The sequence below is a fragment of the Centruroides vittatus genome, unplaced genomic scaffold (assembly GCF_030686945.1).
Source record: "Centruroides vittatus isolate TY-2023 unplaced genomic scaffold, ASM3068694v2 scaffold_435, whole genome shotgun sequence".
NCBI classification, from domain to species: Eukaryota; Metazoa; Arthropoda; class Arachnida; order Scorpiones; family Buthidae; genus Centruroides; species Centruroides vittatus.
Genome location: NW_027122708.1, coordinates 4,900,277 through 4,926,192, shown reverse-complemented (window position 1 = coordinate 4,926,192; position 25,916 = coordinate 4,900,277). Strand labels below are relative to the sequence as shown.

The following is a 25,916-nucleotide window of genomic DNA, read 5'->3' as shown; positions in this document are numbered from 1 at the left end:
ATTGCAACCCAAAAACATAATGTAACATACTTTATCAGATAATAAAATTGAACATAATAGTATCTTGGTGTATGTCATTCTTGTCTTGTGATTGTTGATGAATTTTTATATATGAAATCTGATAATACCCAATTCAGTACGTCTGATAAGTTTCAATACTGATAAAAATGACTTTTGTTTTGTTTTATATGTAATAATGTCACTCATAAATGATTTTCTGTCATATTCTGAATGTAATCCTTTGGAGAATCCACACTTTTTTGTTTGGTCTCTTCCTATCATTTTCTAAATTTATTAAGCACAGTTTGCTTTATATACATGTATACCTTACACAGTAAGCTACAAAAACAAAAAATTATTTATTAAACTTTTATGTAATTCATGAGATAAATGGATTTTAAACTATCTATTTGAACATAGAAGCAATCATCATTATAGATTGTACTTTAATCTTAGAGACATTGTATTTGACAATACAATGTTTAAATATTTATTTTCTAAATTAAAAATAAATTTAACACTATACACACATTTCATATTTTGACATTATAAATTTTACTTATTTGAAAAGTTTCACTATCTTACATATTTTTGAGATTAAAATTAAAAAGACAATATATAAATAGGTTAAAATAATTATAAAATTGATTGATTAATAAAATATGTGTAATAAATAGATAATGATTATGGCAAAAAATAATGTAATACATCAAGATCTTGTAGTTGTTTTTTAACTATTTCATTCCAACCTTTATTTGCAGCAGGATTAATGGGACTCGGATGCATTATATTACAAATGGTTATCTCACTTATTCTCCTGAGAGCAATTTTTGCTCTCTCTTCAGCATATTTGCCTACAGCAATTAATATTTTTACATTCAGTAAATTCACCACTTTACGCAATGCTTCATCACATATTGCATTCAAGTCATTACGAGTACTGACATTCAACTGAGGTGGGGTGATATTTTTACCAGTTTTGGATAAGAAAGAAAGTGGGCAATAATTATGAACAAAACTGTACTTGAAGAAAGTGTCTGGAGTGCCAGAAATATCTTTGAAAAATTCCCAAAATCTTTTTCCACTGACCTGGTAAATAAAATATTTTGATTATAATTATAAAATAATTATTTCAAAAATTGTTGTTAAAATTAATGTATATAAATTGAAAAAATATTACATAAACATAGAAATATCTGGTAATCATTTGAGATCTATGTCATCTGTTTATTTGCTCACATATGGGTAAAATATTTTGAAAATTTATAATTTTGGATTTATTTTTAGAGACTAACTTTTTGAGGTTTTTTCCAGTTATTTTGAATGAATGCCACAATTTTTCACCAGGAAAAAAATCTGAAATGTCTCTTCAAAATAAGCATTTTAACTCTTGGTACAAAACCTTGATATTCTTGATAACAAACTTCATATATACAGAAATTAGAGATAGTATTTTATGAATTTTAATAGAAAACTTATATGAGACTTATTTTAGTTTAATTATTTACACTTAATTTTATAAACTAATTTGTAATTAAAGTTCTTTCATCAGAGCTGCAGCTGATTTTGCACTTGGTGCAATAAAAGTTTTAGGTTACTCTTTCATTAAACGGTAATATGCTAATATACTATTCAAATACTATAACAAGTAATTAGAAATCATAATTTTTACTTTTTATTTTCAGAAAAAATAAATAAAAGTATTTTATTTGATTTAACTCTATTGGCACCTTTGTGAACTCAGCACCCGATGCAGGGACATTACCTGCACCACTATTACTGCAGTGCTATCTTTCATAAAAATCTTATGGGATAAAATGTTATAATGTTAGCTGTAGCTCTTGTAAAGTGAAAATCAGACATTAATTTCAAACACATTTTACATGATTATGTACTATCTATAGGATGCTATTTTTTTCTGAGCAATTTTTCAGCATTTCTATTGCTTGATTTTGTTAAAAATATTATTTTTAGGTTAGATGATTAATTATTAAATAATAGAATTAAATCAATATGTCATATTCCAATGTATTACCATTATTTTTCAAGTAAGAGCTATCAAATGATTTTATGGAACTGGTGGACAATTTGATAATTTTTATTTAATTAATAAGTTTTTATGATTACAGCTTGCTGCTTAAACAATTAAAATCAATCAATTAAAATATATTAAGATATTTATTTGCTCTTTTTTAAACTATTTTATTTTCTACAAAATACCAAAAAATTACAGGAGAAAAAAACTATTACAAATGACAACAAAAACTTTCAGAAAACAGTAATACTTTTTATAATATTAGCATGTAGAGTCTCAGAAAATTATGGTATATCATATGATGGGCTGTGAAAGCTACCAAATCATAGATGATCAAACAGTCAGAATTTTGTTGGAACTGAAGAAAAATGCAACAATTCTAGAGGTGCATTACTCCAGAAACTACTGATTGAACAAACTATAGATACAGAGATGTTATATACAAGACCCAGGGCATGCAGTGTGAGCATCAAAAATGAGTTGCAACATAAAACTGTGGTTGTTATATTTAGTTGTATTTTACCTTGATTTACCTCATACCCTGTTATTACCACAAGGTAGGGGTAAATTAGTTAACTATTATTTTAAAAATTAGTAAAATATGGCAAACAGTATACTGAAAATTATTTTCAATGCAATTATGAACCTTTATTTGCAAAAAACTATTTTGTCCAAAGTATTTTTAACAAATCATAAAATCAGCCTTTTTTTTTTTAATAATTATTTTATACTCCTTGACCTTAAAATTTTGCATTATCTTAATCTCTCTATCCATCTACTTTTACAGAATGTAGAAATATACTGTATTTGATAAAAATATAAGGTTTACATCAGATCACAAACATATTGCTACATCTACTCTTTCATTAACTTAACTGAATATAAATGTAATTTCAAGTTCATTCTTTATCAAAATAATCAGTTTATTGTCTACTTAATAAAACAATATTTTTCTTCACAACACTTATAATTTTATAAATTGCACTTTTCAAAAGCTGAAACTTATATCTATGTTCAACCAAGACAACCTAGGTACTTTTCCAGCAATGATTTACAAACATTTTTGACTACATTCACTATTCAAAACTAAATAACTTACTTCACTTCTTTTACAATCAAAACCTTGAATAATTCTTTGTGGATGCTCATGTGCTGGTTTTCCAACTGTTCCACTTATTTTCAGCCAATTTTTCACACAGGATATTTCTCCAAATGGTACCTGTAATAAAATTTAGAAGGAACATTAGTCTCTGTTGTTTTTTTTTTAATATAGTAAAAAGTGGAATTATATTAATTCCATTTTACTGAAAACTGAAATGTCTGAAAAGAAATTTCTTCTAAAGCAAGCTTATTTTTAAAAATCAAGCTTTTTTAAAAAAATAAAATTTACAAATTAATATATATATATATATATAATTTTGCTATATAATTTAAACTACTGAAAACATATTTTAAACAAATACAAATTTCACACATGTTTATTAAATACAGCCAAACCTCAGATTACAAATAATTTGATTTACGAACAAAATTTTGAACACCATATTTGCTCTGGGGTTTACGTATGATAACCTGGTTTCCAGACAAGCTACTTGGTAGAGCCAGCCACTGATGGTCAACTTCCTATACTTCCTATGTTAATGAAAGTTGACGACCCAACCAATCAATGACAGGACTACCAATTTAGTAGTGGCACCTAAATTCACCTCACATCATTAGACATCACAACACAAACCATCTATGATGTTATTCAAATTATATTTCAATGTGCATGCAGGAGATACTATTTCTGGTTTTTGGCATGTATCACAATTCAATTTAAATCAAATTGATAAATAAAAACTGTGTTGACATTTGTGTAATAAAAATGACATCCCATAATTCATATTTAAAGTGCTTAACTCAAATTAAATAACAAAAATTTATTAATATACAGTGGAACCTCGGTATACAACCTTAATCCGTTCCTAATGTTTGGACTTATACCGAATAGGATGTATACCAAACCAACCTTTCCCATAAGAAGTAATGTAAAAATGATTAATCCATTCTCGTGTAAAAAAAACCCCTCTTCATATGGTATATTAATGGCGTTGTAAAATAATTGAAACACTGTTTGAGCACATTAATAAAAAAATAAATTTTATTATAGATTTTTAAAGTTATTACAGTAATAATCACAAATAATTGCTTCTGATACGCTGTCGCCAGCACACTGTTTTTCAGTTATCCAAAGCAAAAGCAATTTCTCAACATGATCTAATGTCTCCGATCTCTGTTTAGAAATTGATTTAACCCCTTTTGCAATGTTAGCAGATTTAATAATGTCTTTATTTTTCACGCTTGTCGATATCGTCATTCTCGGAATATGGTATGCAACAGTTAAATCTCGAACACGCATGCCACCTTCATATTTCTCAACAATCTCTTTTTTCAGTTCCATTGTGATTCTAGTCATTTTTTTAGTTTTCTGTTGCTTTTCATTTGCCTTTTTGCAATTCATGATTAATAAAAAGTTTTACTTAGAAATTAAAATCAGAAGAAATTTAACAAAGTTATAGACTGTAGCACCGCGAACGTCTAGTCTGGTCTAGTACACTGATAGTGCTACTTGTTCATAGATGGCGCATATAATTGAATTAAGTTGTATACTGAGCAAAATTTGTTTCGTCCAAACAGGATGTATTCCGAATTGGACGTATTCTAAAGCAGACGTATACCGAGGTTCCACTGTATTATATAATATTAATACTAGATAGCCAGTTAATTAAAATTAAAAATAATAAAATAATAATTAAAAGTCTGGTTTTTACAGTGAAACTGAAACTAAAATTAAAATAAAATCAAAATTAATTAATTTAAATCAAAGCAATTGTAACATAATATTTCAGAAAGTGTGGATAAAGTACTTGTCTGTCTTGGTTGATTTGGTTATATTTCATCCAGGAAGTCAAGTCTCTATTTATAGTACTTTTTATAAAGTGTTAGTTTTGGTTTCTGTTGGCAGCAACAAAACATTTTGCTTTTAATAGATATATATAAAATAAATATATAGATAATATTTTATTGCATTTGTAGACATTTTTATGCATAAAATGCTGCTAAAAAAAAAAGGCTTTGTTTTGGGGGGTTGGAAATGGATTAATCCATTTTACATTGTTTCTTATGGAAAAATTTGTTTGGATTAAGAACAAATTGGTTTCTGAACAACTTTTAAGAACAAATACAGTTCATAAACCAAGATTTGACTGTATATCATTATCAGAAGAAGGAAATATTGTTTTTGGATGTTATTTGAGGGAGAGCATATGATATAAAAACTAATCAACATAATTATGGCATTCAGTTTATCATGAATACTAACTAGAGCTATTCTAGCATTATGTCAAATTTCATTCCATACTATAATCTCTGGCATTTGTTCTGAATGCCACTGTCCACTGCATGACTCTTAAAGTAAAGATTCCTCAGAAGTTGGAATGTTTTTATAGCAAACAACAACCTTTCTTACTTCTTTCCAGCAATAATTTTTATTACAACACATTTTTTCCCTCATCTAGAGGCATGCTTCAGACTTTATATCAAACAGAAAACTGAGTATTCTATTTGATATAGTTTAAAAATAAAAATTGCTGGTGTAAAGATGTGAGGAAGGTTGTGTCTTGTTTGTTATGATTGGCATTTTCTACACCCTTGTTCTGCAATCATTACTTCCTAAATTAAGTCTGAATTCTTCATTAACCCTTGTATTACCAACTTTTTTATTATTACACTGAATACTATCAGGTCAAGGCTGATCCCAATACTTTCTAAAAATATATTTATGTGATTTTTGATTAATTTCGACTTCCATTGAAAGCATGAAATGTTGTGTTACATATTTATTTATTATTATACATAAATAGAAATATATCTATACATAGATATATATAATCTTTCTTCCTCATCATAATGACTCTCTGATGTACTATTTCTGGAATTGTCCTGTCAAGAAGAATACTTACTTTCTGACAGTTTCATTATTGTATTTTTGAACACATTCAATACAAATCTGATGTTCAGAGCATGAAAAGTGTGTACATTTAGAAAAACAACTTGAATGCTTCATGTCTATTGACCTAGGTCAAATAATGCACAGGCCAAGTTTTCATCCCTTCTCTGGTAGTGCAGCAGATTTTGGTATTTTTTCCAACTTCCTCACCAGTGATTTTCCTATTTCCAAGAGATATAACCCTCCCCTAAACCTTTTTCCTATTCCAATTTGGGTTCATTTGTATCCAAAATACTTTATATTACAGATATATATATATCTGTAATATAAAGTATTTAGAGCCGACATTGAAAAAGACAACCAGTTTTCATGGTTTCCTATTTGACCCAGTAAAAGATGTCCCATTCGTCCTATCAGAGATGTTTATTGAAGTCATTCATTTGGTGCAAAATTGGAGAACTCTAATCTTATGGATAGTCAAATTCACAATCTGTTGTTTCAAAAAGTGAGTGATAGGTATGAAAGTGATAAAAAAAAAAAAAAAAAAAAAAAAAAAAAAAAAAAAAAGACATCTTTACAATAATTAAGATTACCCAGATGATGACGATAATGAGATTGCTACAACAAAAGTGGAAAAGTAGTATAATTCCAGCAGTTTGTGAAATGATGATTTGTCTGAGAGCAATCAGGAAATTTCAGGAACAATAAAGAAAAATCATTAATGAATACTTATCAATTCCAAACAAAAGTCATCACATATAATGTGAGAAAGAAACACTGAATCTTATCAAAATAAAAAAAAATTAACTTTGGGATCACAGTTAACCCCATGTAACAGATGTGAATTTTAATGTAACTTGCAAAATAAAGCATCTGGCAGAAAATCCTTTTTAGACAATCTCAATTGTTAAAAAATATTAAAAGTCACAATAGAAAAAAAAAATTACAAACATTTTGTAAACAAATGTAAGACTAAAAAATATGGAGTGAGGTCACCACTGACCCCATGACAGTACAAGGGTTAAATGCTGTAGAATTCTATTCATTTCTTCAATATATCTAGTCCTGTGCCAATTCAATCTCAGAGCTCTCTGGTTTGATGGACATAAGAGGTCTTTGAGCAGATAGTACTTTTTGTATCAACATCTATCCACAGTAGTAATTGATATTTATCAATGTCATTCTGTACATCTCTAATTTATCATACAGCAGCTGTTCTTCTCAATAGAGTATATCTAATGAACAACTGTCATTCTTTAACTCTTTAAACACAAAATCAGCTGATTAAGAAGTTGTTAGACTAGTTTTGCTATACAAGCTCCCCTTGTAGTCTGAGGGGTAAAAACAATTTAACCATTAGCAACAGAGATGGAGTGTGTTTTCAGAGCTTATGTACAATTCATCTTTGTTTTATCAACACACATTTAAAAAGACTCACTATTTTGTCAGAAAGAAAGAGCCTAGGGGAAAGCGTAAGAGTAAAATTGATCAGGTAAATTTTAGATCTAAAAGAATAAGAACAACCGAGTCCCCCAAAGGCTGTGAAATCCGACTTGAGCAACATCAAATAAGAATGGCTTTATCAGGGGCTACAGAAACAGCATCACATCATTAAGCTCAACTTGAAGCTCTTCTCAATTTTTCAATCTCTACTTTCTCATAAAAAATATTCAATCATGCTTGACGGGAGAATTTCTAGTAACATAACAACAGGATTGACGGCAAGATTCTAGGACCGAATGACGCGGTGGGAGGGGGGGGCAAAAAAGTCAAAGGAATTATACCTGTATATGTGCGCGTTCGCGAGATATAGCCCTCGAAAGTTGCGCCTACGTTATGTGGGTTCGCGAGCAAAAAAGCCGGGTCACGTGACCCAATATTTTTTTACGATTTTACGGGAGTCCCATCGCTTGCTGTTAAAATTGCCTTTAGTAGACGTTTCCCCCATTTTTTTACTTCGTTCAAGAACTACCGTGAATCGATCACTAGTTTAGCACATGGCGGCGTGTGGTGGCGCCCATACGAAAGGTCAGTCGGGAGTCCTGAGAGTCCCGTCGCTTGCCGTTAAAATTGCCTTTAGTAGACGTTTCCCCCATTTTTTTACTTCGTTCAAGAACTACCGTGAATCGATCACTAGTTTAGCACATGGCGGCTGTGGTGGCGCCCGTACGAGAGGTCAGTCGGGCCGCCATGTTCGCTGCCATATAGTCATTTTGGGGGGCCTATATCTCGCGAAGGCGCGCTCGTACACCCATGGTTCATTAGACTTTTTTTGTTCCTATCAGTATGTTCTACAGTTCTGAGTCCCAACCGCGTCATTCGGACCTAGAATTGTGCCGGATTGACTGCATGTAGAAAATTCAAATCATACAGAAAACCAAGCCCAAATTTTATCATCAAATGATAAAACTGGATTAATTTAATTAGCTAAGTTGTATCTATAATGTATCTAGCTTTATCATTTGATTATTAATAAATAATTTGAGTGTGATTTTCTACATAATTATATATAGTTATACACCATGCTGGGATAAAAGCCAGCTGAGTACCATAGAGGGCTATTAGCACATATCTGTCCCCAGTTTGTGTCGTGAATGAGCAGTATGATAATATCTAAATTAATTGGCTTGAAGTAAAAATAAGACAGAGGTCAGGTTTGTATATTGGCAATTCATCTGCAAGGTAAACAGGAGTTGCACATTCAAGTTCTGCTCCAGATTGATCTTTTCTTCCAGAATGTTCTAAATTAATTAAATTCTAATTATTAAATTTAATTAATAAATGAAGACAACTTAATCTTTTCTATCTTAGCTCCAAATGACAATATTTTCATATTTAATTAGCCAAGTTCTAGCCTAATAATGTCATTTAATTATCATCATTATCCAAATTTTTCCCTATTTTCTTTTTTTATATTTATTTATTCTTGATCTATACAATAAAAATGTAGCTCTGAATGAAGTAGTTGATACTTTACGAGAGCTGTAGACCATGCCCACAGGAGTAAAAAAAAAGTCAAAGGTGCCAATGGTCTGCATGTGACCCTTTGTAAGATTTAGCCTACCAAAATACTAATGGGCTGTTAAACACACGCTAGGCTTAACAGAAGCGTATCAGGACCGACTGCCTCCCAGAGTAATCGGTGCAATAGAATTTCCCGCATTTTACGAGCATTTACAGCCTCTAGCGAAAGTGGAAAACACTGGAATTTTAGTATTGTTTTGAAAAACAGTTCTGGATTTTTTCACTTTTAAAATTTTACACCATTTTCGAGGGTCTGAAATTCCAGATAGGCCAATTTCGGAGGGCTATGTATCTTGTAAAGGATCACACATAGACCATCAGTTCCTTTGACATTTTTTATTACAAGTATAGTCTACAGCTCCAATAAGGTCCCAAATGCCTCATTCAGAGCTGCATTTTTACCATTAATTCATGTAATCACTCAAAAACTTGTATATCAAACTCTTCTTCCAAATATAAATGACTTTGAAATTTATAAAGTAACCATTATATCTTTATAAATGGCTACAGATTATTTATGATTTGTAATAGATAATATGTTTAGAAATATGATAAATAAACTAATAATTTTAACGGAAGAAGGTAATTACACGGATGCATTATCTTCTTCCAGATTCAAAAACTCTTCAAGGCGTAAAGAAAAACTAATCATTTTTTTAATTAATATAGTATTTAAATGTCAATTTGAAATCGGATTCTATTTAATGAACTTATTTTCTAGAGCAAATTGAATTTCTTTATATATATATTTCTTACTCCATTTTGTGCCATTCCAAACGGTCCCGGATTCATCCCGAGTAAAAGAATTCGCTTGGGTCCACAACAATACTTGCTAAGATACATGCGATGCGTTTGCTGCGCGTAGTCCAACGGATTATATATATACTGGACGGACTCACAGAACTGAAGAGACAGTAATTGCCGACACTGTTCCGATTCAATTTCGTGTAATTCGTCCGGAAAAGACTTTCCTTCGATTTTTATTCTCTTTGACAGTAGGGAATATTCGTCCCGTCGAATTATCTCCGACATCATCGATTACCGATATTTTCGTACGCAAACAATTTACTAAAGATTAACCGAGTTTCTTAAATATTATTCATTTTCCAAGGCCCATTATCTTTCGAATAAAGGCCTGCGGTGGTCTTACGTCGAGATGTACTGTACGCGTACAATAATCGAAAACACCCTGCTTAATACTTGCAGAATGCAGCCGATACCATTATTGCCAGATAGTATAAGCCAAAAACTGCCGAAACGTGGCGCTGAAGTAGCCCGAAGTCGCCCAAATTCACGTAGAATTTTTCATTTCTACGCCCAATCTGGCAGCCTTAATCGAAACAAAATTTCTACATGTTTCCAGTTTAAAAAAAAAAAAAAAAAAACAGACGTATTTGGCGATGCATAAATTTCTCGAAACAATATTAAATTTAAAATAAAGGATATACATGAACCATTTAAAAACCGACAATAACCTTAGGGACTTTGTAGCTACTCTGTAAACATATTATCGTCTTTGTACTGTACATTATCAAAATATCCAAAACTTAATTTTTCAGTTAAAAAGGGTGTAAAAAGTTAAATATATTCTCCTGCCGACTTAGTTGCGACCTTCAATGCAACTAGGTTGGGGCGAACAAATGCGGTCTATTTATAAAACAAGAGTGGTGCTTTCTCAGGGAGGGGAGTGTTTACATGTATAAAGACTGTTTTCGGAAGGGGGAAAAACACTTTTAAGTGACGTGTCATTTTCTTCCAAGAAAAATTGATCTTTTCTTTTAAGGCAAGCGGTAGTTTAGGAATTGATGGGACTTTCTTCTCTTAGACATAAAAACCATGGTTGTTCTAATCACATCACAATCAAAGCTCGTTGTTTCCAGAATGTCCTCCTTTTAACGATGATGTAAAATTTGGCTCATCTTCGTTGCCTGCTATAAGGCGAATCTTTTTGTTGTTGACAATCCAGTCATCTGACTTGCACGCTTTGTAGAATGAGCAACAGGAATAATGAAATCTCAATTTTCAACTTCCTTGTAGCAAATTGATACGCAAAATTTATTTTGTTTTACTTTTTGTTCCGAATTTATTTTTTGTTGTTTGCGAAAGGATTTGTTACGAGATGTCCCTCTATGTAAAACAAGAAACCACGCAAAAGAATACGAAACAACTCAGTACTACTAAAAACAAATTATTGCTTCAGCACAGCTTCCTTTCCATCTAAGACGAGTCGAAGAAAGTTTATATCGTTCTCTTTTTAATTTTTTCATTGCGGATTCTAATTACGTAAAAAATTATATTGTACTAATTTAATTATAAGGATCCATTATATCGTCTATATTTTTGTGGTTTAACAATCAGAGAAACATCAAGGATAATTGTTTTCAAATGGATATTTATTGGTGTTTTATACTAATAACTGGATGCGGTTTGCATCCCTTCATTGTCTGCAGTAAGTACATTGCCATAACAATTCTGGATAAAGAAAGGTTTTAATTTATAATTCTCAGCACTAGCTCAACCCAAATGCGCACTAAAATTTATCAGAAGAAACGTGGGATTTTTGAATTGCAAGCTTAAAGTAGAAAACTCTTTGCAGGAACATTTTCCTTGAAAGAAAATGATTAGGGGCTGTCTTGCTTGATAACCTACAATTTCAGCAAGTGCGACTGTACCTTAATTTCTGCAGGATTACTTACCCAATTTGTGACCTTAGTCATGCGTAGAATGCTACCATTTTAAATTAATGTAATTAGTATCTGAGAAGTACAACCCATATAGTAACTTAAATTTTCTCACATCTGCATTTGAAGGTCTTGTTGTCTACTACTGATAGCAAGAACTGTAAATAAAAATGGAAACTCCACAATAGAGGTGTCTTGCGTTCTGCATTCGCAAAGTATGAATCACTTGCCATTGCACATGAGCCATCTGTAGTTGTTGTGAAATTTGGCTGCTCGGGAAGAGTAACAGATATGCTTTAGTGAGCACAGGAAGTTTGAGTATCCAGGGCCATCCCTGGTTGTTGGTCTCCCAGATGCAAAATGCAATATTGCTACCCTTATTAATCGAGATTTTGCATGTAATAAATGATCTGCAGCTGTCCAACCTTTTGCATCCTCCACCAGGAATGACTTGCAAATATTGGTTGGATGCATGCTATGTGACAGGGTGCACACAATGAGAAATTGTAATGGGCAAACATAAAACTTGGACAGTTTTCCATGTTTTAATGAACATTACAATTGTTCATTGTAATGTCAATCTTGGATGATAATTAATATTGCTTTTAAATTATTGTACTTTTGCTTTTGAAACATCCTGTACATTTTTAAAATTATAGTTTATTAATTTCTAATCATCATATTTAAAAATCTGATAATATTTTAATCCATTTCTCCAATAAGGCAATATTTTCTGAGTTTAATAAATGACTTCAAGAAAAATAACTTGTGTTTTGATTCTGTGATACACTTTATTAACTGATTCATTTGTATTGTCATTTTTTATTGAAATCCAAGTTTAAAATGGATTATTAACAAATGCTATTTCATTCACTGAATTATTTAAGCAACAGATTTATGTAAATAAAAGGAACAAGTACATTATATAAATCATATAAAAACAAGTTTCTTTTTTTATATATTTTTTAAACCAAAATATATAAATTAATTTGCACATTTAACCTGTTATAAGCATTGTCTTTTAAAAAAGAAACATTAATTCCAATATAGTGATTTTAAAATAAACAAAGAATAGCAAAATGCCTAGAGATTTACAAAATAAATTAGAATGGTGAATTATCAGGTGAACGAATGTCATCTATTTTGAGAATCATCTTCACTAGTTGGGTAGCCAAACTGATTTGTTGTTTTTTACTTGTCAAAGTCTCAATGACATGCTGCTCTTTCATGTCTGTAAAGAAATATATATATTAATAAGATAAAAAAAATATAAGCATTTTAATTCGTTTAAAGAACAAATATATTTTTTAAAAATATGCAACTTTAATGATTAACAATAATTTAATAATCATTATTCATTATTACATGATAATTAATTATATTATGAACTCCCATATAACATGACAAAAAAGTGCAACTAGTACTCATACAAAATTCTGTCATCTAGAAGTATACATTTTCTCAACTTCTCAGGTACTTTTTTGTTTGTTTGTTTCAGTACAAATGGCTAAAACAGCAAATGCTTCTTATAATTTATAATAATGGTATATATTTTTACCTATATTTTGTTTTTTCCTTCATTAAAAGAAACTTTCTTTAAAACAAGTTAATTAACACTCTGCACACAATAAAATCATATCTGAAACTAACACACATCTCATTAGCAAAGTGCAATCCATGTGGGAACTCAAAGACAAGTTTAAACTTGTATAAAATCGTCAGATAATACGTATCTTGTATAATGTGAAATATATCTCCTGCATTGTACAGGTTGATACACTGTACAGTACATGATGAAAAAATTATAAAAATTTCATTTACATAATTTTGTTTAAATCAACCTCTAGTTGTTTTGAGCAATAAAAACAAGCAATTAAAAAATTGACAAATACTGTAATTTACTAGGTATGTTCACTAAAAATAATTAACTTTTCTTCCTTATGAAATAAAAAATTCTATGACTTTCTTAAAATCAATATTTAGATACAAAAAGCTGAAAAATGTATTTTTTTTCTAATCTAATAATAATTTTTTCTATTTAGAATGAGGATAAAAGAAAGAAAGGATACAGAATGTTAAAGCAATAGAATTACAATGGGACTGCAGATGTCCAGCTATAAATTTTTTAATAAGCAAAAATACAATCTTCACTTCTCAATTATAATCACAATAGTGAATTTGTCACAAAAATTACTTGCATAATCATAATATGTTATAAATTAACTGAAGTTTATTTTAATGTAATTCTCAAAAGGAAAATTATTATATAAGAAATTCATTTTGAAATTTAATTACATATTAACTCTCCAAGAATATTGATACATCCTATTTTTATAGAATCATCATAATCTTTATTTTTACTTCCAATATATTAATTGAAACAACATTTATCTGTATATGTGAAAATTTATTAATATTCTAAAAACCCATTATTTCAAAATTCTTATTTAAATTAAAAATAATGCTTAATTTCAATTAATGTATTCTTTGCTTACTAATAAACACATTTAGCTATTCAATAATAAAGAGGCATCTAAATGAAACACTTATTTTTCACTGAGTACAAATATTTTTTTCCTTTAATTTTAGAAGTCCATACTTTTGGATATTATATTTAATAATATAAGCACTCATAAAAATTTATTTTGTTTCCATTATCATATAGTGTATAACAGTAGCAAAGCAAATTTATAAATTCTCAGTATTCTATAATAAATTAGAAGTTCTCTTTAATAGTAACATGCTCTTATTCCAAAACATTCTAATGTTAGCATAAAACTCATAATGCTTAATATTACAATTTGATAAAATGTGCTTTAGATTGTTTTAAATGTGTCGAATTTAAAACAAGATAATTATTAAAAAAGAAAATATGATCAATGATTTTTTGTTTTTGCTATTTACTTACCATTTGTTCCCTTATTCATACAGTCTATTCCTAACCAAGGATTATTTTCCTTTATTTGTCTGGCTTGAACTTCAGTTAATGTCTGAATTGGGGCTTGCCCACTATTTTCTGCTAAGGCCAAAGGTATACTTTCTAATGCATCAGCAAATGCTCTAAATGCATACTGTTCTAAAGTTGATATCTAAAAGTAAAAATTCACATTTAAATTTTAAAATAATTCAAATACAACATTTAATGTTAATGTAGTCATATTTAATTAATAAATATCTTATTTATTAATTAAATGTCTATTTTAGTTTTATAATTTTGAAATGTTAATTTTGGCCATCCCATGGAGTGTTTTCAATGCAGCTTGACTATCAGAGACAATATGAATAATCTTATTAAGAATATATAACTCAAAATTGTATGAGCAGACCAATAATAATAAATATCTTCAACAGCTGCATTTATAATCATGTTTCAAATAAGAATAATAAATAAAATTCTATCATAAAAAAGATTAAAATAAGACTAAAGACTAAATTAATCCATTAAAATCATCTTGAAAGTCACTACACAATATCAGACAACCAAATGGAACACATTTAACTTTTTTTCAAGTTTCTTGAAACAAAAATAATTATAAATCATTTAAAGGAGTCAACTTTTGAATGCAATAAAGCACTTTTTGGGATCTTCTGTCCCATCATCAGATCCAAATGTTTAACTGCTTTACAATCCTGATGATAAGACAGAATAATCTTAAGAAATGTTTTACCACATTAAAAAGTTGACTTCTTTAAATGATTTTGTAGTTATTTCCACTTCAGGTTTAACCATGGAGTCATCTGATTCAGTCATGGTTTTACAGTTTCTTTTTACAATGTTAAATGGAATAAGCATGTCATTAGAATTCATCAAAAAGATTTCCTTCAACATATAAAAAGGAAAACTGATCTACAAATGACATCTAAAGCATAGTTGTTAATTACATGTGTATCTGAGAAAAGCTTCTCCCATCCTAGCCTGAATAAAAAAATGAAAAGAAGTAAGAATCAAAAAGACTCCAACTGTAAGGGATCACTGATGAGACTCTGGTGACAGCAAGATTAGTAGTACAGTAGAGTTGCGCTAGTCCGAATAAATTGGGACCGAGCCCTGTTCGGATTAGCCGAATAACTGAAATAATGCAGAAAAAAGCAGTAAAATAGGTCCAGTTTATATAGATCCAACACCATCAATGACATTTGGTTCTGTTTTTGTGTGTAAGTACAGTATAGATCTGCTGTTTTAATAGGCCATGTCAACACTGATTTATTAATTTTGTACAGTATTAATACAGTACTACAATAAAATACAATTTTTGTTGTTGTAGAATTCTAAATCTTTTTGTACCATTAATACAATTTAAATTCAACTGGAAAATGCAAAAAACATATATTTTGCAAGCTAAAAAATTTCCTCTCTACCAATTAAAACATGTTCGGATTAGGCGGATGTTCGAACCAGCAGGACTCTAATGTATGCTGCAATTTTGCAGCTTTGCCTAACATTTCTTGAAACAGCCACTGAATGTATAATGATAATATAGTCAATCATAGTATAAATACAAAGCAGAGTATGATGTGCAAACTATGTTTTGCCAATCAGTAGTTTTGTACAACCAGAAGATGTATTATCAAGTACTATCTTAGATGGCTGATCCACACAAGGCAAGTATCACACCAAGCTATTTGACAGAAGGAAAGTGCACAACAGAGATGAAATTCAATAAAAAGGTATATCTTGTGTATTGCTTCTAGCCCATAAATATTATTTTTATTTTCAGTTTAGATTATTAATGGTGTAAATATAGAATTGTAATCTCATAATCCTTTTGACTTGTCATAAACATACAGCCTTTTTTTGCTTATTTTTTAATGCAAAAAATGCATTTTGGCACTAAAAAATATCTTATTATTTAAAACATTATATAAAAACAAAGTTGGATAAAATGAATATTAGCAAATAGTAGGTTGTTTGTTAAATGAAAGTTAGTTTAAATATAATTTTAGTTACTGTTTTTTTTCACTTGTTTATTTTTAAATAATTTTTAGAAACCAAGAATAAAAGAGAGAAATGAAAAGTTCAACTAGTTACAAATTTTAACTAAATTTTAATTGTGTTAAATTATACATAATGTTAAAGGTAGTTTTAAAGAAAACTATCAGCAAGAAAATGTGTTATAATTGTACAAGTTGTAAAATTCAGTTTTTAGGTGTTTTAAATGTATTTGTAAAATGTCAGAGGAGGAATGGAAGTCCAAAATGCATTTTGTCTCTAAAAAATTAAGGGAAAAAAAGGCTGTATATGTATGATAAGCCCAAAGAATTGTGAGATTATTAATGGTATGCTTGTAAAATTGTAATCTAAACTGAAAATAATAAAAAGTATATGATTACTGTTACTTTTTATCACCAGAATGAATTTTCAAGTATCAATTTGTCACCCTTAATGCATCATGCTTACACACCTACAGATGCTAACTTTGTATATCTCAATGTTCTTTCATTTAAGTCATATCATCAATCATTGAACTTGAAGATTTATTCACTGCAACTTTTCTTATTTTAAAAGCACATGTAAAAATATCTGTATAATTATTAATTTTGTTATTGTATTATTTTGTTTATGTTTGTATTGTTTTGGGAAAGGTATTACTTTGTCCTTTGTGGACTGTACCTTTAAGTTCTTGTAAAATAAATAAATAAGAGGTTAAAAGCACATACTTTATCTGCCTCTTGACTAACAGCTAAGGCACAGGCTATTTCAGCAGCCCCTCCACCATAAACAATATGGTTATCCTTCACTAAATTTCTTATTACACATAGTGCATCATGAAGACTTCTCTTTGCTTCTTCTACAATCTGGAAAATATTACAAATATTTACATTATTAAATTTGTATTATAGTAAATTAAAACTTTAGAATATCTTAAGTTTTTTCATATAAAGTATATTATATATAAATTATAGTTCTGTTGTATTCATAACATGTTAATGACATATAGACCATATATTTTGTTAATTATAGTAGTATTAATCTTCACTATTTAAAAATCTTAAACAGTGATTTATCATTATTCTGAGCTTAAATACAGATTTTTATGAAAATTAGAGCAATGGCTGAAATTGATTATATACTGTATATTTTTATTTCAAAATACATTTTCCACAAGAATCAAATCAGTTTTTTAGTTATATTTTCAAAAAATATATAAAATGCCAAGCATAACAATACCATGCAGATTCCCCATTTGATATTATTATTAATCTTCTACATCCCTTTCAGAACCATTTCCAAATAAACCTGAATGAAAAATAGTTATTTTCGTGAAATACAATATAAACAGAAGTACCGAGTTAAAAATTGTAGATGGCATTTTCATTTATTTCTCTGGTACAATATGAATTTGTACCGGAGAAATAATTGAAATCTATTAATTTGCACTAAATAAATGTATCTAATTTACTGATAAATTTAACAAAACTAATAAGTATAAATACTTTAGAAACAAATAGAAATTGTTATTTACTAAATTTTAAATAAATTTTGTCAAAACTGAAAGTGTCAGTATATTGAATGAATGCATACAGTAATTCAGTTTATAATTATACTTTACAATAAAGTATTTAACAAATAATAAATTTATTACAGTGGTGCTTCGTATAATGTACGCCTCGAATAACGGACGCTGCGAACAACGGACTTTCTGTTTGGCCGTTACGTAACTCGAGCAACGGACTGGCTGCGAACAACGGACTTTCTGGCGTAATCGGTGACTACTCCATGGGTGCGTTCTTTAATAGCGGTCGCTCTGCGTCTCCACTACTACGGGAGTGCACTGCTGTTTGTAGGCGTTTAGGAACGACGGTGAAAGAAAGAAAGATGGCAGCACCTGCACTATCGATAGTATCGTGACGGAGGAATCTATAATTTTAAAATATGAGCTTTTAAAGGCAAAAGAAGGGTACCAATTGTAAAATTTAACCATAAAATGGATTATTTGTTGAAAGAGCATTCAAAATAGCCACGAAAAAAATTAGAATGCCGGCTACCATTCGAAAAAAAATTCGAAAAGACACTTACATCACCACATGCGCTAACTCGCACCTTCACAATTTCTAAATTTTCATTCATAAAACCACATAATGGACCCAGAAACGAAACTATCTTAGCCATGGAGGACGCCATGTTGCTTTCCACTGTAAACTACTGCTACAAGCGGCCGTTTTTGCCGTTCGACGGCGCGCACTCCCACCGGAATTTAGGAACATTTAGTTCCACAGGAATTTTTAAACGGATGTTGCTCACGCAGAGTTACGCGGAGAAATAAAAGAACGCACCCCATGTTCATTTTTTTAAATGATACAGTACGGTTATTTTATGCTGCAGAACGAATTAGATGTTTTAACATGTATTTCTATGGGAAAATGAGTTTCGTATAACGGACGTTTCACTTAACGGACGTGCACCTGGAACGAATTAAGTACATTATATGAGGCACCACTGTATTTCAAAAGTAAAAATAATTTACCATAAGGCATGTGATGCTTCTGTATACTGAGAGACTAAATATACTAATTAATTAGTACAGAAATTTAAATATGAAAAAGCTGGCAGTTTTTGCTTGTTAATAATCTGAGTTTGATGTTTATGTAAAAATCAACTTTAAAAAAATTTAACATTTTGATAATTAATCAATTAGCAAATTTTAAAAAATATTTTAAAATAAATTATATTTAATATTTTAACTAAAATAATTTTTAATAAATATAAACTAAACACATCTTTGAAGTTAAATTTAATGCTCAAATGCAATTCTCTAATGCTATCTTAAAAGATTTTTATTGACATTTAACATTTCAAAAATTTTGTTTTATAAGAATAAGATGACTGAAGTTATCATCCTTTGATACCATTAACAAAATTTATTTACAGGAAAAAAAAATTGCTAATTTTTTTTATAACATTATAAAGTTTTCAATTAACTTTCAAAAAGGAATTTCACCATGTGTAAATTTTTTAAATGGTTTATATTTGCTCTAACTTTCATATAAGAAACCATTTAGAGAAATGAGCCAAAAACAGAGAAAATTGGCAACTTTTCAATTGGCGTATTTCACCCCCTTAATTTCTTAATCATAATGAAACACTAAATTAACATTTTAATTTTATACATATATATTTTTTTTCTGTACACTTACCATTTTATTCCCACCACGAATAAAAATAGTCACAGCACGAGAATTTTGACATTTTTCAATCACCAACATTCGATCTTTCGTAGTTCCAAAAGTCAATTCTCTGACTCTTCCTGCTTTTCCTAACTTATCAGGAGTCAACTCACTAAAACGAGGAACGATTCTTCCTCCCGTTGCAATTGCTATTAACTAAAAACAAAGAAATTTTATTAATTTATGAATCTTGTTTAATTAAAAGATTCATTCACATATAGTTATGCTAAGAAATGATAGTGTTAATATTTAATATTTTTGACATTATTAGCTATTATATTTTATCTAATCATATCATTATATTAAAATGAAAATTATCATAACGCAATATAATTTATCAATTTGCCATAATTTCCTCCTCCTCTTTTAGCAATATTAGACCCTAGCAATATTTCTGTGGAGTCACTGCTTGTTTTTTATTTGGCATTGTTTTATGATCAGATACTCTTCTGTTCCCAATCTTTCGCTTTTATCTTTTTAAGTCAGACTTGGACCATCCAGCACCACCAGGCTCTGCCATATGATATAATAATAAGATTTATTTATTTGTTATCTTTTCCTTTCTTTGTTAAATTTTCTTTTCTTTTTTTTTAAATTAAATATGTAGTTCATTTATAAAAATTGAAGATATATTTAATCCACAAGTATTAGTTCATTTAATGCTTAATTTACATAGAGTATTTAATTTACCAATATAAAGTGGATTGACCACTCTTTTAAGGAAGGGAAAAGCCTTAAAAGAAGATTTACTGCTTTGTGTATAATTTCATTCCTGTGGTATTTAAAAAAAAAAAAAGGATCACAAGAATACAAATCACAGAGCCTTTTGTAAAGACTTTGTAATTTATTTGTCTGTGTCATGTCTTCTAAGTATAAAGATTTTAAGAATTTTTCATCCTGATTTACTATTATTGATTAAAAACAAATTTAACACTTTATAATTCCTTAATTTTTTATGTGACAAACCTCAATTTCAGGTCCTCCAACCCAACGAACAGCAGGCAGTTCTTTCTGAAGTAAGAGATGATTAGCTTCATCATCAAATCCCCATTGACATATAACCAAATTAGCACCTGTATTTTTAACCTAAAAGAGAAGATATTTTATTTTAATGAAAGAAATATATTATTAAATAATATATATTAGAGTCACAATGAAAATAATTATTGCTAATAATTAATTTATGACATTTCTAGGAAGCATAACTTTATTCCATAAGACAGCAGTGATTCTAATATTTGTGAATAAAAACAGTAATAGCAATAACAAGTGTATCCAGGATTTATAACATATATAAGTTATATTCAAAGTTTATTTTTCTCCATAAAAAATATATACTTTATTAAGTATCTATGATATTTTAAGGAATTATAAGGCAAACAAAGATTATTTCATATTTTCTAGCTTAAAACATTCATGCTACCAAAAAATTTTTGTTTCAATCATAGTGAGAAGCTAACTTCATTCACTTTATAGACAAAGATTACATTATGTAAGTTCATACTAATTTTACGTGTCATAAATTTAAGTTTTCATTCATAAATTTAATTTCTCTATTATTCTAGAAAATTCATTCCAACCACATAATTACAGAAACGCAGTTTTCATTACAACATTTTGTAGAGCATATATCATACTTTTCAGATTAAACCCAAAACAAATTACTTATATTATGAAGGCTATGATACATGATATATAGTATCTAAGTCATTATCAGAAAACTATCTGCACTTTGCTAGTGAAGTCCAAAATAAAAATTCTCTTATTTCTTGATTTTCTTATGACATTCATCAGCCTACATTATTATTTCCTTAACCTAATTCATATGGATACAGATCCTCCCATTAGGTAACAAAATAGCATTTATGGTGGATTAGATACTATACACAAACATTCCTAAAGTATATATTTAAATAATCATATTCATATGAATATCTATATGAATGGTCAGATGGCTGAGGCAATTAAGATGCTAATCTACTGCTGTGGGAAACCTAGGATCAAAACTGGGAAGCAACCCCAAAATTTTTCATGGAAAGTCTGTCCTGGATATGTAGGATTCTACCCCTCATTTTCCCGTTATCTCCCACCAGTCATGATGGGTATGTTTAAAAAGCCCTCTTGGTGCCAACAAGACAAAAAGTTAAAAAAAATCTTTGTAAAACTAAGAGATTGGAGATGACATGATTCTTGTTCAATTCTAACAGTAATTATTGAAAACAACTGATGATAGTGAAATTTAGACATTAGAAATTTTTAAAAAAAGCATTTTTATAAATTATTATATTCAATTACAGTTTGATGCATGCCAATTAATGATTTTGAGAATGTCTAAATTCCAAAAGAAAAATTTTCTAAAATTCTTTTATTATGAACCATAAACACAAGAAATAAACAGCAGCTTATTAAATGCACTTTATAAAATGGAATCATCAAAAACAATAAATGATAAATGTAAAAATTTGCATGCATATATATTAAAATAATTTTTCACACTTAGAATATCTTGAAAATGCCTATGTTAATCTCTTAATTTATAAGCAAAATCTGTATGCTTACATATGAATTACTTATAAATTATCTGCAATTGAGAATAAAAACTTTGCATTATACAACTCCTTGACATAATTTTCCAATAAGCTGGAATATAACAGCACAACAGCTATAAACAACAAAATTCAAAAGAAATATGCCATAAAATTTATTTTTAACTTATCCCATGTTGAAATTTTTCTCTGTTGTGTGTCGCTTTGCATTGAATTTTCACTGATGTTAAACCTAATAAAAATTTTTTTAAAATAATAATCAAGGCTATTGTATTATTAAAAATTAATTTCTTTATTTTGCACAAACAAAATAAATATATTAAAAATTATAAAAACAAAAGAAATTATATTTCGAAAGTTAATCAATCTAGCGTCAAAAACTTCCAATTCAGCACGACACAGTCCTCAGAAAAACACCACACAAAACAAGCAAAGCTCATTATTCACGATGAAAAAAAAAGCCTCGTTCAAATACTGGTGCGTCCTTAAATACCTTCTCACGGTCCCACCAGTGCTACCAGCTAAAACATACCAACAAAAATAATATCGGAATAGCCCAAGACAGCCAAATGTTACAGCACCACAGCACTAGTGAAAATTTGAATTTGCTGACTGGAATGCTTTCGATTAACTGATGTTTCGGTTGATCGGTATTTGGATTATCGATGCTCTATTGTACAACATTTAATTCCTCCTTACTCTTTAGCATCTTTGAAGTGACAAGTTTGTTTTAACTTAACCAACAGCTTTTGATAGGATTTATATCTGGACTATTGGATGGCCACTTTAAACACCTGATGTGTTTTTCTTGTTGCAAATCTTTTACTGCTCTTGCTTGATAGCAACTAGCATTATCATCTTGACCATTATAAGCCTGCTGCATAATAATGCAATTAACTCTCCTAATGATACTGCATATCAGATTTCAAACTGGCTAAAAAATTATGATGGAAAGTGATGAACGATCCTGCAAATAGTTTGGAGTCAGCACCCTCTGATTTTTACCTTTTTGGACCTCTTAGGAAACACTTCTCAGATGATGAAGTCATAGAATTGTTCAAATCATTAAGTGGAGTATCTTTTTAGGAAGGAATTTTTACCCTTATCTCTCACTGGGAAAAGTGTTTGGAAAAAATTGCAACTATGTAAAAAAACAGCTTAAACTATGTACTTTCAAATGGTTAATTTAAGTTGTTATAAAAGATTGTATCTTATTTTTGTAATATTAAAATAATAAAAGATTTTTAATCACCTGATCAACCATTTCTTCGAATTTCTCTTGTTCATATTTTCTCAATAAACGATAATCTTCAACAGAAGTGACATCCAACTTATGTTTGGTTTTGGGTTTTGGAGGTTCAAAAGGACAAGTCAGAATTGCAAGTTTTACATCTTTCAATTCCTATCATAAAATAAAATTATTAAAAATATAAAACCAATATTATTATTTAGGTTACTAACAGTCCATAATTACACTAGAAACAGAAAATGTAGATAGAATTAGATATAATGGTCTTTTGACTCGATTATATCACAATCAACATAAAACCAATAATATAACTATCAATGCTAAAAGCTTTAAAGTAAAATAGATACAATCATTGCATTGTCTGTCATGTTAAAATCAGAATTTTATATATATACATGGGTAGTTCTACAAAATGCACCACTTGGCAGTAAAAATATAATACTGGAAATAGCAAGCAAAAATAAAAATCCTAGTTTGCTTATTTTTTTGACATTAAGCATGAAATTGAATCACAAAACACACTTTATTGAACTTTACATATGATTTATAAGTTGCATAAAAATGTAAAGTTCTAAATTTTTGGCCACTATTTAGAAGTCCTCATTTCCTGATGAGGGCCTCTAGATAGTATATGGCTGTAGGCTATCTCAAAGAAAAAGTTTTTGAGATAGAAAGCCAAATATTGCATAGATTCAAGTCTGGATATATTGCAGGCCAATATGCCACTATTTCAGCTTGAATGCACCTTCTAGTGGTAATTTTTTAAACTAACCTCTTTTGCTCTAGAAAAAAACCCCATTATCTCATTAAGGCATTCCCAAACTTTCATGAATTTCTGATGAATAGTTTTTGCTGTAGCCAGCTGGAGAATGTAGAGTTTAATTTGAGACACACTGTATATTAACATGTATCAATGCAAACAAACAGCAATAACAAAATTAATAACCTGCACAACAACTTTTCAGACACTTTAGTATCAAGCAGCAGTAAAATATTTCTGAATGATTAACTCTGCAATAAAGTAAAAAAATAATTTTTTGGTCGTGGAAAAATCAATTTTACTAGATATATTAAGTAAAACTGAAACATTGAAACTAGTATATTTAATATATTTTTTGTTACATCATAAATTTATATTTTCTGTATACTAAAAGAAAATTGATAAATTTTTTTAACAATCTAAAGAGTAAACAGCATGGCTATATCTGAATTAATTAATAGCTCTAGAAGAGAAGATGAACAGAGGTTGGGTAGCATAAGTGGCAATTCATCTGCATGGTAAGCAGGAGTTACAGGTTCAAATCACACTCCAGCCACTTTTCTTACAGAATATTCTAATTATTAAAAATTTATTGAGAGATGATTGCTTAACTGTCTACTTCTAGCTAAATTGATTTATTATCTAATTATTTATTAGCCTTACTATAGCCTGATTGATAATGTGGCAGAATTGTTAGGTAGTACGAATATATTGGATTATTGTTTACTATATACATATAGTATATAATAACACAACATATTCATATTACCAAACAATTTGTGTGTGCACGCACGCATGCACGCACACACAGGTATAAATCTAAAAAGTATTTGGTTAAATTACAGTAATACCTCGTTTTTCGTTGACTTCGGTTATCGCCAGTTTCGGTTTTTATTGATTTTTTCATGAAAAATTTGTCTCAGTTTTCGTCGGCATGCTCTGGTGACCTGGCTGCTAACTTTGCGAAAACAAAGCCACGCGTTTTCCAGTGCAGTGTGGTATTATTTCTCGTTGTGTGAACATTATCTCATGATGGCCCACCATTGGCCAACAGTTCCATTCCCCGAACACTGGGAGTTTGGTCATGGGTTCATGCTTTGTCAGGGTGAGCTGGCAACGTAAAATTTTCCGGATTTTCTCCACGTCTGTAATGCCTGAATACGGGCCAATTACCCTTAAACAGATTTCCCGGAAGGCATTATTCCCCTCGATACAACCATCATAAACCATACAACTACTATTACATGACAATTATGTAATACTTTACCGCAGGGCAATATGGGCTAGAAGCTCATGTCCAACTAGCTTCTACAAGACAAGACATTACCCAGTGTGTCTAGCCGAACAATTCCATTGCTTTCATCTTAATGCTAATTATCTTATCTTTAATCTTAATGCTTTTATCTTTATGCTAATTAGTTCTTTATGTTAATTTCTTATTGCTTTTAGTATTTAATGCTATAT

General features: G+C 29.5%; 2 protein-coding genes across 2 annotated transcripts in view; both read right to left on the bottom strand.

The window, feature by feature from the left end:
• Window positions 1-531: 531 nt before the first annotated feature.
• On the bottom strand, window positions 532-10,358 carry LOC136989093 (single-strand selective monofunctional uracil DNA glycosylase-like). Its single transcript, XM_067287195.1, has 3 exons — window positions 9,807-10,358; window positions 3,135-3,254; window positions 532-1,089 (listed from the first exon to the last, which is right to left on the bottom strand). The coding sequence occupies exons 1-3, from the start codon at window positions 10,083-10,085 to the stop codon at window positions 685-687; spliced, it is 804 nt and encodes a 267-aa protein (XP_067143296.1). The 5' UTR covers window positions 10,086-10,358; the 3' UTR covers window positions 532-684.
• Window positions 10,359-12,497: 2,139 nt separating this feature from the next.
• Window positions 12,498-25,916, bottom strand: part of CCT5 (chaperonin containing TCP1 subunit 5) — a 39,782-nt gene continuing 26,363 nt past the window's right edge. The window contains exons 6-11 of the mRNA XM_067287152.1: window positions 23,696-23,845; window positions 20,864-20,983; window positions 19,868-20,053; window positions 17,390-17,527; window positions 14,640-14,820; window positions 12,498-12,962 (exon numbers count right to left, since the gene is read on the bottom strand). Of these exons, the coding sequence (XP_067143253.1) occupies window positions 12,835-12,962; window positions 14,640-14,820; window positions 17,390-17,527; window positions 19,868-20,053; window positions 20,864-20,983; window positions 23,696-23,845 (903 nt within the window). The 3' untranslated portion in view covers window positions 12,498-12,834. The remainder of the gene's footprint in view (window positions 12,963-14,639; window positions 14,821-17,389; window positions 17,528-19,867; window positions 20,054-20,863; window positions 20,984-23,695; window positions 23,846-25,916) is intronic.